Source organism: Apteryx rowi, unplaced genomic scaffold (assembly GCF_003343035.1).
Source record: "Apteryx rowi isolate R43461 unplaced genomic scaffold, aptRow1 scaffold_512, whole genome shotgun sequence".
NCBI classification, from domain to species: domain Eukaryota; kingdom Metazoa; phylum Chordata; class Aves; order Apterygiformes; family Apterygidae; genus Apteryx; species Apteryx rowi.
The window spans coordinates 482,557-496,280 of NW_020450775.1; the positions used below are offsets into that span (position 1 = coordinate 482,557).

General features: G+C 39.5%; 1 protein-coding gene across 4 annotated transcripts in view; it reads right to left on the reverse strand.

Moving 5' to 3' along the window:
• Positions 1-9,135: 9,135 nt before the first annotated feature.
• SNAP91 (synaptosome associated protein 91) overlaps positions 9,136-13,724 on the reverse strand; it is a 71,238-nt gene continuing 66,649 nt past the window's right edge. For all 4 annotated transcript variants that reach the window (XM_026080249.1, XM_026080248.1, XM_026080246.1 and 1 more), the window contains 3 exons: positions 12,154-12,237; positions 11,984-12,082; positions 9,136-9,228 (listed from right to left, as the gene is read on the reverse strand). In XM_026080249.1, the coding sequence (XP_025936034.1) occupies positions 9,136-9,228; positions 11,984-12,082; positions 12,154-12,237 (276 nt within the window). The remainder of the gene's footprint in view (positions 9,229-11,983; positions 12,083-12,153; positions 12,238-13,724) is intronic.

The following is a 13,724-nucleotide window of genomic DNA, read 5'->3' on the forward strand; positions in this document are numbered from 1 at the left end:
CCAAAATATCAGACTTACCAGTTAAAGTATCCAGCTCCTGTTAAGTTCAGCCTTAAATAACAAAGCCTGCCTGGCAAGCTGAACTGCACAACTAGAACAACACTATTCTGGAATCTCTCCAGCTATTTTAAAAGGTCATCAAATGAGAGAAGAATGTCCACCACAGGYTCTTCATGAAACTGTGCTGAACTATACTGTAAAAGGTTCACACACATGAGACTAGCTACTTCATTTTAAAATTTTCAGACAGATCCCCTTGCAGTACTATGTTGGAGTAAGTGCTTTCCTTAAATTTTAAGTTAGGGCCATTCCTATGTGAGTCCCCAAAGGAGCTAAGGAACAGCAAATACAACATAGCAAGGGAAATCCCTCATCTCAAACCTGCAAACAGCCGAACGAGTTAGTGGAATAAGTTCTGGTGAATTGCTATGACCTCCAGCGCTTGCAATTTTTTTGCAGTTCTCTGTTTCTCTGAAATTTGCATTAAAGAGAAATATAGATGATTTGCCCATTTTTCAGTTTATAATAGAGATGTTGGTTGTGATACATTAGCAAATTCTTTGAGGTACTTTTAAAAATTGTTAGAAGCACAAACAACCCAAATCCAGCCCTCAACAGTTGTTGGCAAAAAAAACCAAATTGTCTGAAAAATCCTCAAGCCAGGCTAAATGATAGAGTACAATCAGAGTCAATCTTGATGATCAGTCCTGAAGCCAAATGTCTAAAAAAGCAAAATAGTCTAAGAGATACTTAAGCTTCTATATTACAATAAACATTAACCATCTTGGACAAAAAACATTCCATCCTGGAATGACAGAATAGCGTTAATACTTTAATAAATTACATTTGGCTATACTGATTATATATGTGCAAGACATACCAAATGCTAATGTTACATCCTACTAACCAAGAAAATAATCTGTAAAGATATGCTTTAAAAGCTCCAGAAAATAATTACCTCACTTAAGAATCATATGTAGGAGGAGAAATAACTTTACTTAATAATGCTTTAAGATAAGCAGTGTGCTGTGCATTACAGACCCACGTGCACACATTAGTTTTATAATTCCTATTTATAATCCTAAACAATAGCCAAGCACTTAAAAAGACAAAGTAAAAATCTACTTACTGTTGTGGTGTAATTTATTTACATTACTTTGAAAGAGAACAGTATTTTTTGTATGGTCTCCTTGCTAATAAYTGGGAATGAGCTCTGTCTCTAATCCTTGTGAGGACTGTGGTAAAAGAATATGTGATTTCAYCTGCATATCTTGGATTTTAAAACAAAAGGGAATTTTAGCAAAGACAGAGTAATCGATCATTAGTTGAATAACTAGCTGAACTGAACTTCAGATAAGTTTAGGAGAATGCTTAAAAACAGCCCATGCACACAAAACGGGACTACTGCTGGGTGATATGAATGCAACTGGAGTTAGCRGAGCTCTTGTTTCAATTAAAAATTGGCTACAATAACTTGAACCCAGCCCTGCCCCTCTCCCTGTCCGGGACCTGAGCATGCCCTAGAGAGCAGAACATTTGAGCCACCCTTTAGGCGTCTCAGCAGGTCAAATACTTTAAGAGAGAGGCAAATTTCCAGCATAACTTGCCTTGGAGCCAAGAGCTCCGTAAGCAAATTTTGCATGGCCAGATCTTCAAGGAAGTATAATAATAAGATAAGCAGCTTGCTTTCCACAGATAGCATTTTTGAAATGAGAGCAGAAAAGTGTTTCAGTTGTGCTGCTGCAAAGTTAACAAGAAGAAACGCGGCCGGAGCTGTGATGCTGGCGACACAGGACCCAGGCAACAAGGCCAAACCGCTGCTGGCCGACTTCACCAAATCTTTTTTTTATCAGGACAGCTCACATCCTGCAAAGCACAGGGCTGAGCAAGGTCTGGCCTGTGTGTTCATCCCTCAGCAGCAGGCTTGAAAGCAAACAGATGCTAAACATTATAATGGTGGGGTGGAGGTGTGCTGGGAACTGGTGATTTTAGCACACTGCTGAAAACTCATGTTCTTCCCAGCACAAGGAGAGAAAAATATTTAAAGGCATAAGCCTACAGAAAAACCAGACAGATATAGTTCCTAAACATTAGATTCACCTATAAAAGTGGCAATACTGAAACCTCAGAGGGGCAGAAGCCTTGCAAGCAAAAAATATAGCTTGTGTCAAGGTTCAGAAAGGATCAGTAGATTCAAAACAGCTCTACTGCCTTGGCCAATATTTGTGTAGTATAGCATGACTTCATTTATACAGTATGCTAGTCTTAATATTACTCATTTTCCCTATTTTTAACCAAGAATAACAACCTTGCTAATCTACAAAACTTGGTCTTTCCACCTTTAAAAAGAAGTGATCTATTCTGCTCCTTGATTTTGCAGAATAAAGCCAAGTTTTCAGGGTTTTGAAACTGCTCTTTAGGTCACCTAAAGACAGTGTGGGAYTACTCCAATGAGCTCATACAGAAGAATCACTAAAAACTCTCAAAAAACTGATTGATTGGGTATAATTATAGATATGTTACATACATAAAGTTTAGTCTTAAGACTAACTGCAGAATTTAGCTTTTTCTACACTYGAGTGTTTCAGAAGCCCATGTTATTCATGTACAGACACACAGAGACACACAGTACAAATCACTGCTTCTTTTGAAGCCTGGTACCTGCTTGCACCTGCACCTTGTTCTTGCCAAACAGATTTTTGTACACATCCAAGTTGCATGCCTGCTGCAGCGGCTCCTTCCCCAGCTCCCAAGGCTGGAGGCGCAGAGCTGCCCACCCCTGGGGTCACCCGGTAGCCTCACCCCTCAGTCGCCCGCCCTCTCCATCTCTTATAGGCAATCTGCAGCCCAGAGATCACACCACCTGCCCCTGCATTTCGGACTAAAAGTACAGACAAGGAATATGGGAGGGAGCAAGATGATATTCCTAAGAGTGCAGGGGAGGCCCAAGCCAACTACAAGGAAGCTCCCTCTCTTCTTGCTTCCACAGTTCCCTAAAAATCACTCCAACCCTACACAGAGATCCTACCAGCCTCTGCAGTCATTTCGCAGCTCATCAACTAACCTGTCTCCAACTACCAATTTGAGTTATCTTTCCATCTCTTCCAAGATCATTTTTCCTTGCATCTTTGCCTCTAAAAGGGGTGTTTACCACGGAGAAAGTCCTTCACTTAACATGTACCTTGAATGTACCTACTGTTGCTCAGTGGCATGAAGTTTCTGCTTCCAATAGAGTGGGTTAGTGTTCTGGAGAGACCTTTGAAAAGGCCTGAAATAGTCATCTTTCATGGTACTGAGATAAATTGAGCAATCTTTTCCATCTAATACAACTAATATAAGGCAGCTATATTTTAGAAACGTGTCAGGTTTCACTTCAGTGACCCCATTGTGAATGTTTGGAAGTAGGTGCTTTATGCTGTCGCTGTGGGGTAGACATTCATCATACCTATCACCAGTTCCCCTACATAGCCACAGAAGAGGTTTGCTCTACCTAGTCCTAGCAGTGGATGTTTTCCCCTGCACCCCATTTCTTCATTTGTTTCAATTTCTGCTTCTTCTGCCCCATCACCTTTGGTAACTTCCAACAAGAATAACTATTCTTACACCTATAAGGGCATCCAAAGATGCCTTGAGCAACAGAACAAGCATCAGGCTTTTGCTACCCACATGATTTACACAGTTTTCTTATGGGGAAAGGAAGAAAAGGTGATACTTTAGGAGCCTGAAATCTGGAGCAGAAAAAAATAGCAGCGCTGGCTGCTTTAAAATATGTATAACCCACTCTCCTTCTGCAATCCCAACTCTAAAATTCTTACTTAGTCCCCTCATTAACACTTAGTGTCCGCCATCTCCCACATTGCTCACAGCACTAGCAATATACAACACGTGGGAAAGCTTTTACTTTTAATAAAACTGCTGATAGATTTCATGTCCTAGAAGAGATGGACCAATAACTCAGTGTATAATCTTTGTGTCACTGACACTATTTATACCATAGGAAGTTCTCATTTGTTTTTTTCTAGGCATTAAGAGTTTGTAGATCTGCACTGGCATTGCTGGGACCTGTTTTTCATGAAGAATGAATTACCCGAGCAGACAGCTCTTATTTTGGYGGGAGGGATGGGGAAGGAGGAGCAGGAACAACGATTCATACCAAAAAGGCAAAGCAATGTCAGCTATGGCTACTGGCYATTTCATGAATGCTGTTATCTACCAGTAGTACCTCATATTACCAAATCTTCAATTGCATTTGCAAAGCAAACCAGTTTTCCTACTCAACCAATTAAAATGATTGATGAATTAATGGGGAAGAGAAGAGACACTGTTAACCCCAAACTTTCAAAAGATGAATCAGCTATGAAGAAAAACAAAAGTTTTCCCTTTTGTTCAAGCCTCTATGGTAAACTGAGTTGATGTTCTCCAGCTCTTTGCTACCCCCTAAGGCACAGCTGCAAGATGCTTGTGTGACCAGAGGTGCACAGCAAAGCAGAGCAGCAAGAGCTCAGAAAGGTTTGGATCAGCTGGTTGAAACCTATCCTCCCCTTGCAAAAAAGCACACAGGAAGGAGAAACCCACTTTCTCCCACAGATGGGAGCCCTCCCCTCCCTCCCTCGCTTTTTTCTATAGCTTGTACTGAGAAGTGTTTAGCCATAGTAAGACACAGATGCATTCATAGTTGGATGATGAAACACAGATGATAACAAGAACATGTTCTAATCTACATGCCAAGAGACAACCACTAGTTTTCCTTGCAAGCCAGATTTTATAACTCTTTTTCTGATGGAAGGWACAAGAGTCATTTTTGTTTAGCCTTACACAGCGTACAGGAGAAATGCACCGTTTTTACTTCCCATGGTGCAAAAGCACCTTGCTCTTCCACTCTCCAGGCTTTCATTTCCTCACAACATGTCAAACGCCATATGCACTACACACCCGTACAAAGCTCCATGCCATGAGATCTCCACAAGACTGACAAGAATGAGAGCTATTCCTTTCTACAACCAGGGGTTGCAGACCTCAAAGAAGCAGATACAGAAAGGCAACTGCCACATGGGAAGAAGCATACCTGACAAAGAGAAAGCTCTCACACTGAGGTTTTTTCCCTTGAAACATGTAACACTGTATCCTGTGTAAAACACTGAAGTTTGTTGTAGCAAGCATCAATTAGCTACTAAGTGCTTCAGTTCTGCATCATCTTAATTAGAACAAAACACTAGTGAACTGGTCTGACTGCACTCTTGCAAACAGTGTTTGGTTATGACTGTCCTCTGAAAGTGCTCTCAACATAACTTTGAGTGAGAAAGCATGTACAAGATGGGGATATGTTTAGTGATCCCTGCATTCATTTAACATAGCACAAAATAAAGAAGAACAAAATAGGACTGACTAAACAGAGCCTGAGAACACTGTGATCCCTTCTGGGTGTGCATTTAAGAACTTGATCAGGTCTTAGTGCCCCTAAATAGTGAGAAACAAAACCACAGAAATCTGCTGAGAAAGCTTCAGCTTAGACATACAGGTTTCTAACCCAGAACAGTCTGGCTCAATAGGGCACTCATCCCAAGGCTAAATGTGTATAAAATCAACTTTTCAAAAGCCAAACATGATAGATTCAAAATATTAGTGTAGCAGCAAATAAAAAAACAAAACAACACAAAATAAAAAAACCCACCACACCACTCCTAAGCAATGGCACTCCCCTACTGGTTCAATTCAAAATTCAAAGCTTACCAGAGTGATCCAGTTTCAGTACTTYGTAGTTTATGCAGTGCTTCAAAGCAGCCCTTGGTGTGCATCACTGCTTCACCACTTCACTTTTATGAATTCAAGGTCTTTTGTAGTCCTCTAGCATCAGAAAGACTTTAAATTATCTAAAATGGATGAAGCATCTTCTCCTCTCTTCATGCTGTCATAAGATGAACCTGAGCATATGCAATTCCTATAGGAACTTAGCTGTCCTAGCTCTCAACAACAATCTCTGAGAGAAAAGAAATCAGGATGAGTACTGTAAGCTCTTTCACAACTATAACTAATCCAATACTACTCTGATTAAGGAGAGCAGTAGCTTTAATGAGACCTTATGAGGTATTATAGGCCACATTAGAGAATTCTCCTCTCATTCCCTCTACTTCACTTGCTTGTGGCTTCGTGCTTAGTTTGACTTTGCATGATTCTTTCCTGCACTGCTCAAAGACCAGCAAAAAAAGGTTGCAGCAGACTCAGCAACCTTAGTGTTAGGACCTATAAACTCCACCCCTCCCACCCCTTTCAAAGCGTATTATTGTACTCAGCATCCGAATGATCATGAAACCAGCAACAAGACATTTACTTTCATCAAGGTGTTTATTGCATCTCAGAGGGCACACATGCACTGGGGTTTTTGTTTTTTTGTTTTTTGAACTGAAATACAAAGAAGAGCCATTTTGAAATTAGCTTTTTATAGAACTTTCCCATTACGGTGTATGTTATCCCCACAGCAAATTCAGATACAACCACTTTTAATGGTACCATACACTGATTAAATAGTTAATTTGAAAGACTTGAGGTGAACATCTTTCCAACCCAATATGCTTTTACAGAGAACTGCCAAGCCACTTGTAACACTGATCAACAGTGACCTCATTTAAGAGTCAAGATCTTAAGCCAAGCCATCAGCAGAAACAGTATGAGAACAAACTAAAAATTAAAGAAACACATTATGTACAGTAAAGGGCACGGTTCCCTGGATCAGAATTAAATCTCATCACCAATAGTACAAAAGCTACTCACAGCGCATTTGAGGAAATGGATAAAACACTAGCCTAAGGCATACGCAGGTAGCACTAAATTAAGAGATGTACATAAGAACTAAACAGAGATGAATAACACCACCTGTAATGTTTTGACTACAGATATACCAAAGAGTGCTCTCATATTTGAAATCCCTTAATGCCAGCACAACTATGGTTGCTTTTTTCGACTACATGGAGAGAAACTGACCCTTTACTTATTTTCAGTGCATTTAGCAAGAATTGATAAATATGCCAATTTTAAAAGAAAAGAACTTAAATAATTAAAATATATTTTAAAATAAAACCAGCAATAAATATGGTATTCTTTGAGCTATGATTTTTCATTCTTGGTAAATAATTGAAAAGTATGCTATGGAAGTTTACCTTTATATTACTTTAAATTATCTTAACATATACAATGCCACAAAAATAAAACATTTTTTCACGACAATTGAGACTCCTGTGACTGAAAAAAAGTGTATTCCACACAATTTCATAAGTGCTTTCCTTACTATCTGGTATTATCACACTATATTTTGTAACAGATAAAGGAGAAATTGAGTCTTAGGAAAATTTTAGGTGTCCTCGAAAAGTTATATACATTGAAACCTTCAAAAAAACACAGACATTGCTCCAAATGGCTCACCAAACAACAGCTGCATAATCTTCCCCCATGGGATAGGTTCAGAAAAGCACTAGAAGGCATCAGAAACATACATCCATTGTTTAAATTGTAAAACACAAATAACCCAAGTACACAAATTTAGAGAGAGTAGGGATAACAGCTAAGGTAGTACACATTCCTAATGTTCACTTTCACAGCTGTGCTACACGTTTCAGGAGTAAAGAGAAAGTCTGAATAAGCGCTGGGTTTGGTACTGGTGGCTCACATTTGAAACTTTGAGCATCAATTTGTAGACTCCAAACTCACGTTTTTACTATTCCGCCAGAAAAACTGCAGCTGTGAAAACAGAAAAGCATTAGATGAAAACCAGAATATGAAATCAGATAAAACAACTCCTAGAAAAAGTGAGGAAAAGAACCAAACATTCTCTTCGCTTTAGACCTCAAAGCAGTTATGAATTATTCCCGAAGCAGCAGTCTTCCCACAGACAGTTATGATTCTGCCTACCATGAATCCGAACTGAAAGCAGTGAGTTCCAGCAACGGAAGTGCATCTCCACTCCTGGAAGTTTCCACAAAGCCCTAGGTTCAGTTCCCCCACACTGAGATTTGGAAGGGGAAAAATGGAACTGGGTGGTGTCTACTAAGATTAGCATGATCCCATCCACTGCTGCTAACTCTAGGGTAGAAGAAGCTTAGAACAGGTCTTAATTTTAAGCTACAGGTACAAAGAAAGGGGACTTGCAAAGAAGCTCTTAAGGATACATGATTATTGTCCTCTCCTCACCTGGCAAGTTGTTCTACTCTTAGCTTTAAATGCCTATCTTTCTTCTGCAATTTTATTTTTATTTATTTTTTAATTGGCTGAAGTGTTCAATCTGACATTTCTGCCTAGCCCTCCTCAAGCTCTTCTCCAAACCCTCATGGTAATGTTTCTGCTTCCCCCACCCCCAATACGTTCTACAGTACTCCTTTTTTGATTCTTCTCCATTTTTCATTTTATTTATTCCTTCCCTGCTCTTCCCCATTGTTCTACCATGGCATTGCTCAGCAGCATTTCATGCCTCAGCATTCAGAAAAACAGTGTCTTGAGAATTGTAAGGTTGGAGAGGACATGAGACTGGAAGCAATAAGAGATGCAAGTAACCTTCCCTTGATGCTCAGGAAAAGTAAGTTTTTCTCTTTTAACCTCTCCATGCTCCATACACCTATCATACAAAATCTGTTTCCACATACAGAAGACTGGATTACTGTTTATGATCTATCACAATTTAAAGAAAGCTCTCATGAACAATATACAGCTGCTTGGAATAAGGTGGAACGTGGCTTTTCAATATGGTTTTCCCCCAGTATTTGTAATATATTATGATTCTACTTGCTTCAATATTGGTTTCAGGGAAAGAAAAAAAAAACCATGAACCCTCGGGTTGAGCAGAAACAAGGCAAACCTGAAATTACAGATCCAAGATAACTTACCTGGTCAGTCACTTTAGGCCAAAGAGTAGCCAAAGTCAAGCTTTCAGGTTAAAATAAAATGGCAGATAGGCAATTCAGCTTTCTGTTTAAGGCATCACATTAGTAGTGCATGTTTCTGCCCATCTCTGAAGCGACAATTCTGTCAGATATTTTCATTTTTTTAATATATTTAACATTTAAGCTACTGGACTAATCAATATCTGTGTGCCAGATATGTATTACAGTGCAACATGCTTAGTCAGACAGTCACAGAATACCTTATTGTTTACAAGAAATCCTTGATGTTAAGATCTGCTAATGGGTCCTTTGTTGGAGGTTTCTTGGGACTCTGAGTAGCAGGAGTTGGGCTTGGAGAAAGCTAACAGACGCCAGCCAGGAAGGCAGAAAAAAGAAAGCAGACAAGGATACACAAGCATTAGGTAAGTGTAGCAGGTACGCACGCAAGTGCATTGCAAGCACACAAAGTTGTAAGTTGTCTGTTAAGTTCAGCATGTTGCCATTTTGCTCAAGCATTGCCTAAACTCCATCCCTACTACAGAGTTCACAATGTTTGCCTGATATAATGGACAAGGATTCAGACACCAAGTATTCTAGTTCGTGTAGCTTTAAATCACTCTCTCCTTGTAAGACAGAAAGGTGTTAGAATCATTAACCCAGAAAGAAGTTAAGCAACGGTTAGATGCTGATTATCAAGGTTAAAAACAAGCAATGTGCCTGCTGTAGAGTACATCTGAGAATCCCTGCCATTGGCAATTAAATGTAAGTTGTTCTATATTGGTAATGAGGAAAAAAAAAAAAAAGACTGTACTGCAGACTTGACTACATTACATTTCATTCCACCTTGTTTAGGTACAAAAAAAAAAAAAAAAAAATCAGTAGAAAGTGACCATTTTTCAAGTTCCGTGCAACTCCTTTCACTATGGACTCAAATATATTTCCCCCTTCCTGTCCTTACCCTCGCCTTACTCAGGGCACTAGAGATCTCATGCTCATTTAGGTATTTAATATGTAGCCCTGGCACCTTGATGACTACCTGCTTCTCCAAGAAAAAAAACTGTTTCTTTGCATCTTCCATAACACTATTCTCGATACTCTCTGAAATGAAAAGCCCATTTAAGTTGTGAGGAAAAGTAAAACCAAGTATCCACATACGAAATGCAGAGCTCTAACATCTACAACCCAACTTCTTACTTAAAAGTTTCAAGTCCTTGCCATTTCTACAAAGCAAACTCAAAGATACTTAAATGGGAATGTGTTTCCTCACTTAAGGAGTATAGCTTGCTACAGAGTTTGGTCATCTCACTTAATGTTTGCAAAAATGGGAGGCGGATTGGTTTTGGGTGTTATGAAGCAGATTTAAGAGCCATGGCTCCCATTATTTCAAAGTCAAGAAGGACTTCTGACTTGTGCAGAAGCAGGATACTACAGGCAAGCATTTTCTGCCCCTCCCTCTAGAGGCATTTTCTATGCCTTTCCTATTCAGAGCTATTATAAACTAATAGCTAGTTTCCTGGTTATTAGCTTATTGTGTGATGACCAGGATGATCAAATAGTCACCACAATCTGCTCTTAAAGATTAGCCTGAATTGCCTTTTTTTTTTTAAATCCATTTAGTGCAAATGTCCTTAATCAGGTGCTACACAATTCTTGCCAAGTTGAGCATTTGAGGCAGGAAGGCTCAGATACTACTTGGAAGTCTGCTGTGATTGTACTCTTCAATGCAGCAACATGGTAGGTAGGCAGTCGTGCTGAGCTGAATGATGTGAACCAGACAGTAGACAGACAGTTGGCTAAGTGGCATACGCAATGTGCTAATACTACAGAAGTTTACTATTTTGTGTTGGTAGCTGGAGACTACTCTGCAGTCCTTTACCATTTTCTACTTCTTGAATGACAATGATCTTTTCAGACTAATTTGTCTTGCTTTGAAGCATCACTACATGCAAACCTGCAGAATGCTATCCAGAGGTAGCTTCTATGTATGCCGGTCAAGCATAAAATAGGCTAGGCTTACTYAGAATTGCTGCTAAGCAAAAACTTCCTCATGTAATGAACAGGAAACTCACTGTACAAAGCAACTACTAGAGGATTCTTACGCACAGAAATTTATGCTAAAGATTCTACATCTGCCRAACAATTCAGACAACCAGCCCTGAGTTTTTAATTAGTATGCTAGTTCTTTAAAAACAGGCTTGCTTTAGCAAACCTGCTGTTGTAAGTAGCCAAAATTGTGTCTCCTTTGGGTCTACACATGTGATTGTCATAAAGTCAGACTAGATAAATATACTTYAAATACATGGAAAATGAAGCTGTGCCATCTAGCTACAGCTTACAGAAGAACATAGTGATTGAGGATTAAGACTAATGTGTATTTCCCTTCCTCCACATTAGAATAGGTTAGAAGAAAGAAATCCCACTCGGTAGTATTTAAAATGGCACATTACAGTGAAGTGTGTGCACCCTGAACACTGCAGTATTACATACATTATAGTAATTCATACTTGAATGCAGTTATTTTGAAATAAAGCCAGCAAGCTACTAGCCTAATATGGTTAAACCTGCATTTTCTGAGAAACAGCTGTCATCCAAGAACTTAAGATCTTAGCTCATTCATAAGCAGAAGGTGGGTTTTCCAGAGAATCATCTCAGTGGACTGTGAGGGGAGATGCAGAGTGCAACTCTAGTAAATGCTGACAGGCTCTGGACAGAATAGGAATGCCAAATAGCTCCACTTCGAGCTTTCCACAAATCCCCCTGCAAAACAGATCTTAGAAGTAGTTAGATGTGAGAGACTTTTCAAACCTACTCTTTTACTGGTCTCATATAAGGCAATTGAAAAAATTCAAGGTGGTTGATGTGACCTATCAGAGGTCAGGCAGAACAGAGAATGTCACCAAAACACAGTAAAGTTCTCACTGAGCTTGTCACCAAAATCAAAACCACTTCAACATACTGGCTTTTCACTTGACTGACATTTTCCTTGGTGATAGCTGGTACCATAAGAAATTTCACTTGCAGATCTACAGCTAGAATCAAACTGAGATATTGAATACAAAAGTCACTTTCTAGGGAAATGGAGAGCAGTAAAACATGCATCTAACGGTAACACTTACCTGTACACCAGGGCCAGCTCCGAATGGTGGCCTCATCATAGGCTGCCCATACATAACTGGCTGCTGGGGCATCATGGGTACACCTGCTCCTGCTGGGGGCTGCAAATTAAAATCAATATGAGTAGGTTTCCAGATGAAGAAGGGAGAACAGTATAAGAAAGATAACTCACCATCCCAAATGCTGCTCCTGGCTGTGCAACAGGTGGAGTACCTCCTGTGGCAGGAACAGCACTTGCTGGAGGCACAGTTCCTGTCTAAATAAAATGCCAGAATTTTTATAACATCAACTATTTGAAAACCACAAGGTGTCTCTAACAGTTTCAAAGCTGTTCTAGGAAGTAGCATTGTTAGGTAGTAGGCAATACCTAACCTCAAAATCACAATGCTTCTGCAGAAYGAGACAGCTGAATGACTGTTTGGACTAATGCTCAGTTTATTTTGTCAGAAGAAAGCTAGGGTAACAGATTCAGTTCTCTTCATGAATGGAGTCCATTTGCAGAATACAACTCAAAATGAGACCAAAATACTTTTTTCCTCCTTCTATAGAGTAGTATAACAGAGCTTACTGACTTTACAACTGATAGTCAACATGCTATTGCGCTTATAGCATTGTATTTTACTAAGAGGTATAGAATTATGTCTAGCTTAAGCAGAATGTAAAGTTAATTAAGGGAAATAATCGCTGTAGTAATTAGTTTACAATAGAAATTAATTAGTATTTTTATGCAGTCACATTCATTTAACTATACCTCATTCACACACTTAAGTCATGGTTACAACCATGACGTGCTTTAGTCAAAGAGAGTTAAGCTCATCTTAACTTCTTACACAATGGATTTTCATTCAAGTAACATAACAGAAGAAAAATGATCTTTCACTATGACGGAGGAAGACAGAAGTGTTAGTTTAGTAGTCTGACTGGACATACAGCACACAGGTAAAAATGTACCGTCTTTGAACATGGCTACGCCACTTATCTAGTAGGACTTATACATCATGCCTTTTGGGTCCCTTGTCTGTCATTTCCCATGCGCAGAGTCTTCTTATGGCCTTGAAAGCACTGAAGTCTCTCCCTTTCACAGAAGCATATTCAATGCAAACAGTATTTAAACTCTAACAGCTCTAAAGAGAGGCAGGAAGCACTCAAGAAAATAATCCTACTACCATTTGGAAATCCTTAAAAACCTCATTACTGCTATTGTGTGTCCTGAACAAGTATACTGGCACAATTTCTCAAGCAGTTGCAGAAGTTGTAAGGTCTTGCCTGAGCCTTAAACTCCTTACTGTTTACCCGGAGTCACTTATATCCCATTCATGCTTGGTGAATAGTTATACTTTTCACTTCAAGGGAGAGCGCACCTCTGGAGATATGCACTAAGGACTCACTACAGAGTCCACTGCTGTGAACGTTGCATTTAGTGTCCTTGTTTGGTCCCTGCTTCTAGGCTAAAATAGGCCAGTTTCTTCGGATTCATGAAACTATTCAAGATAGCCTGTTCCAGATTTACTGGACGGCATGCACCCTACAGATTCTGACCAATTATTATGAATCTCTTTACCAGTCAAAGCTTAACGGGTAGCATTTTCATTTGTCCCCATATTAAAACTAACATCTGGACACTCAGATATGGAAAGCAAGAAATGAAAAGACCTGAGTTAGTGACATCAGATGAGCATCCCAAACTGATCTGACTGCAGCCAAAGGAAAAAGTCTTAGTTCCAAACTCAGTTAGGCAGATGC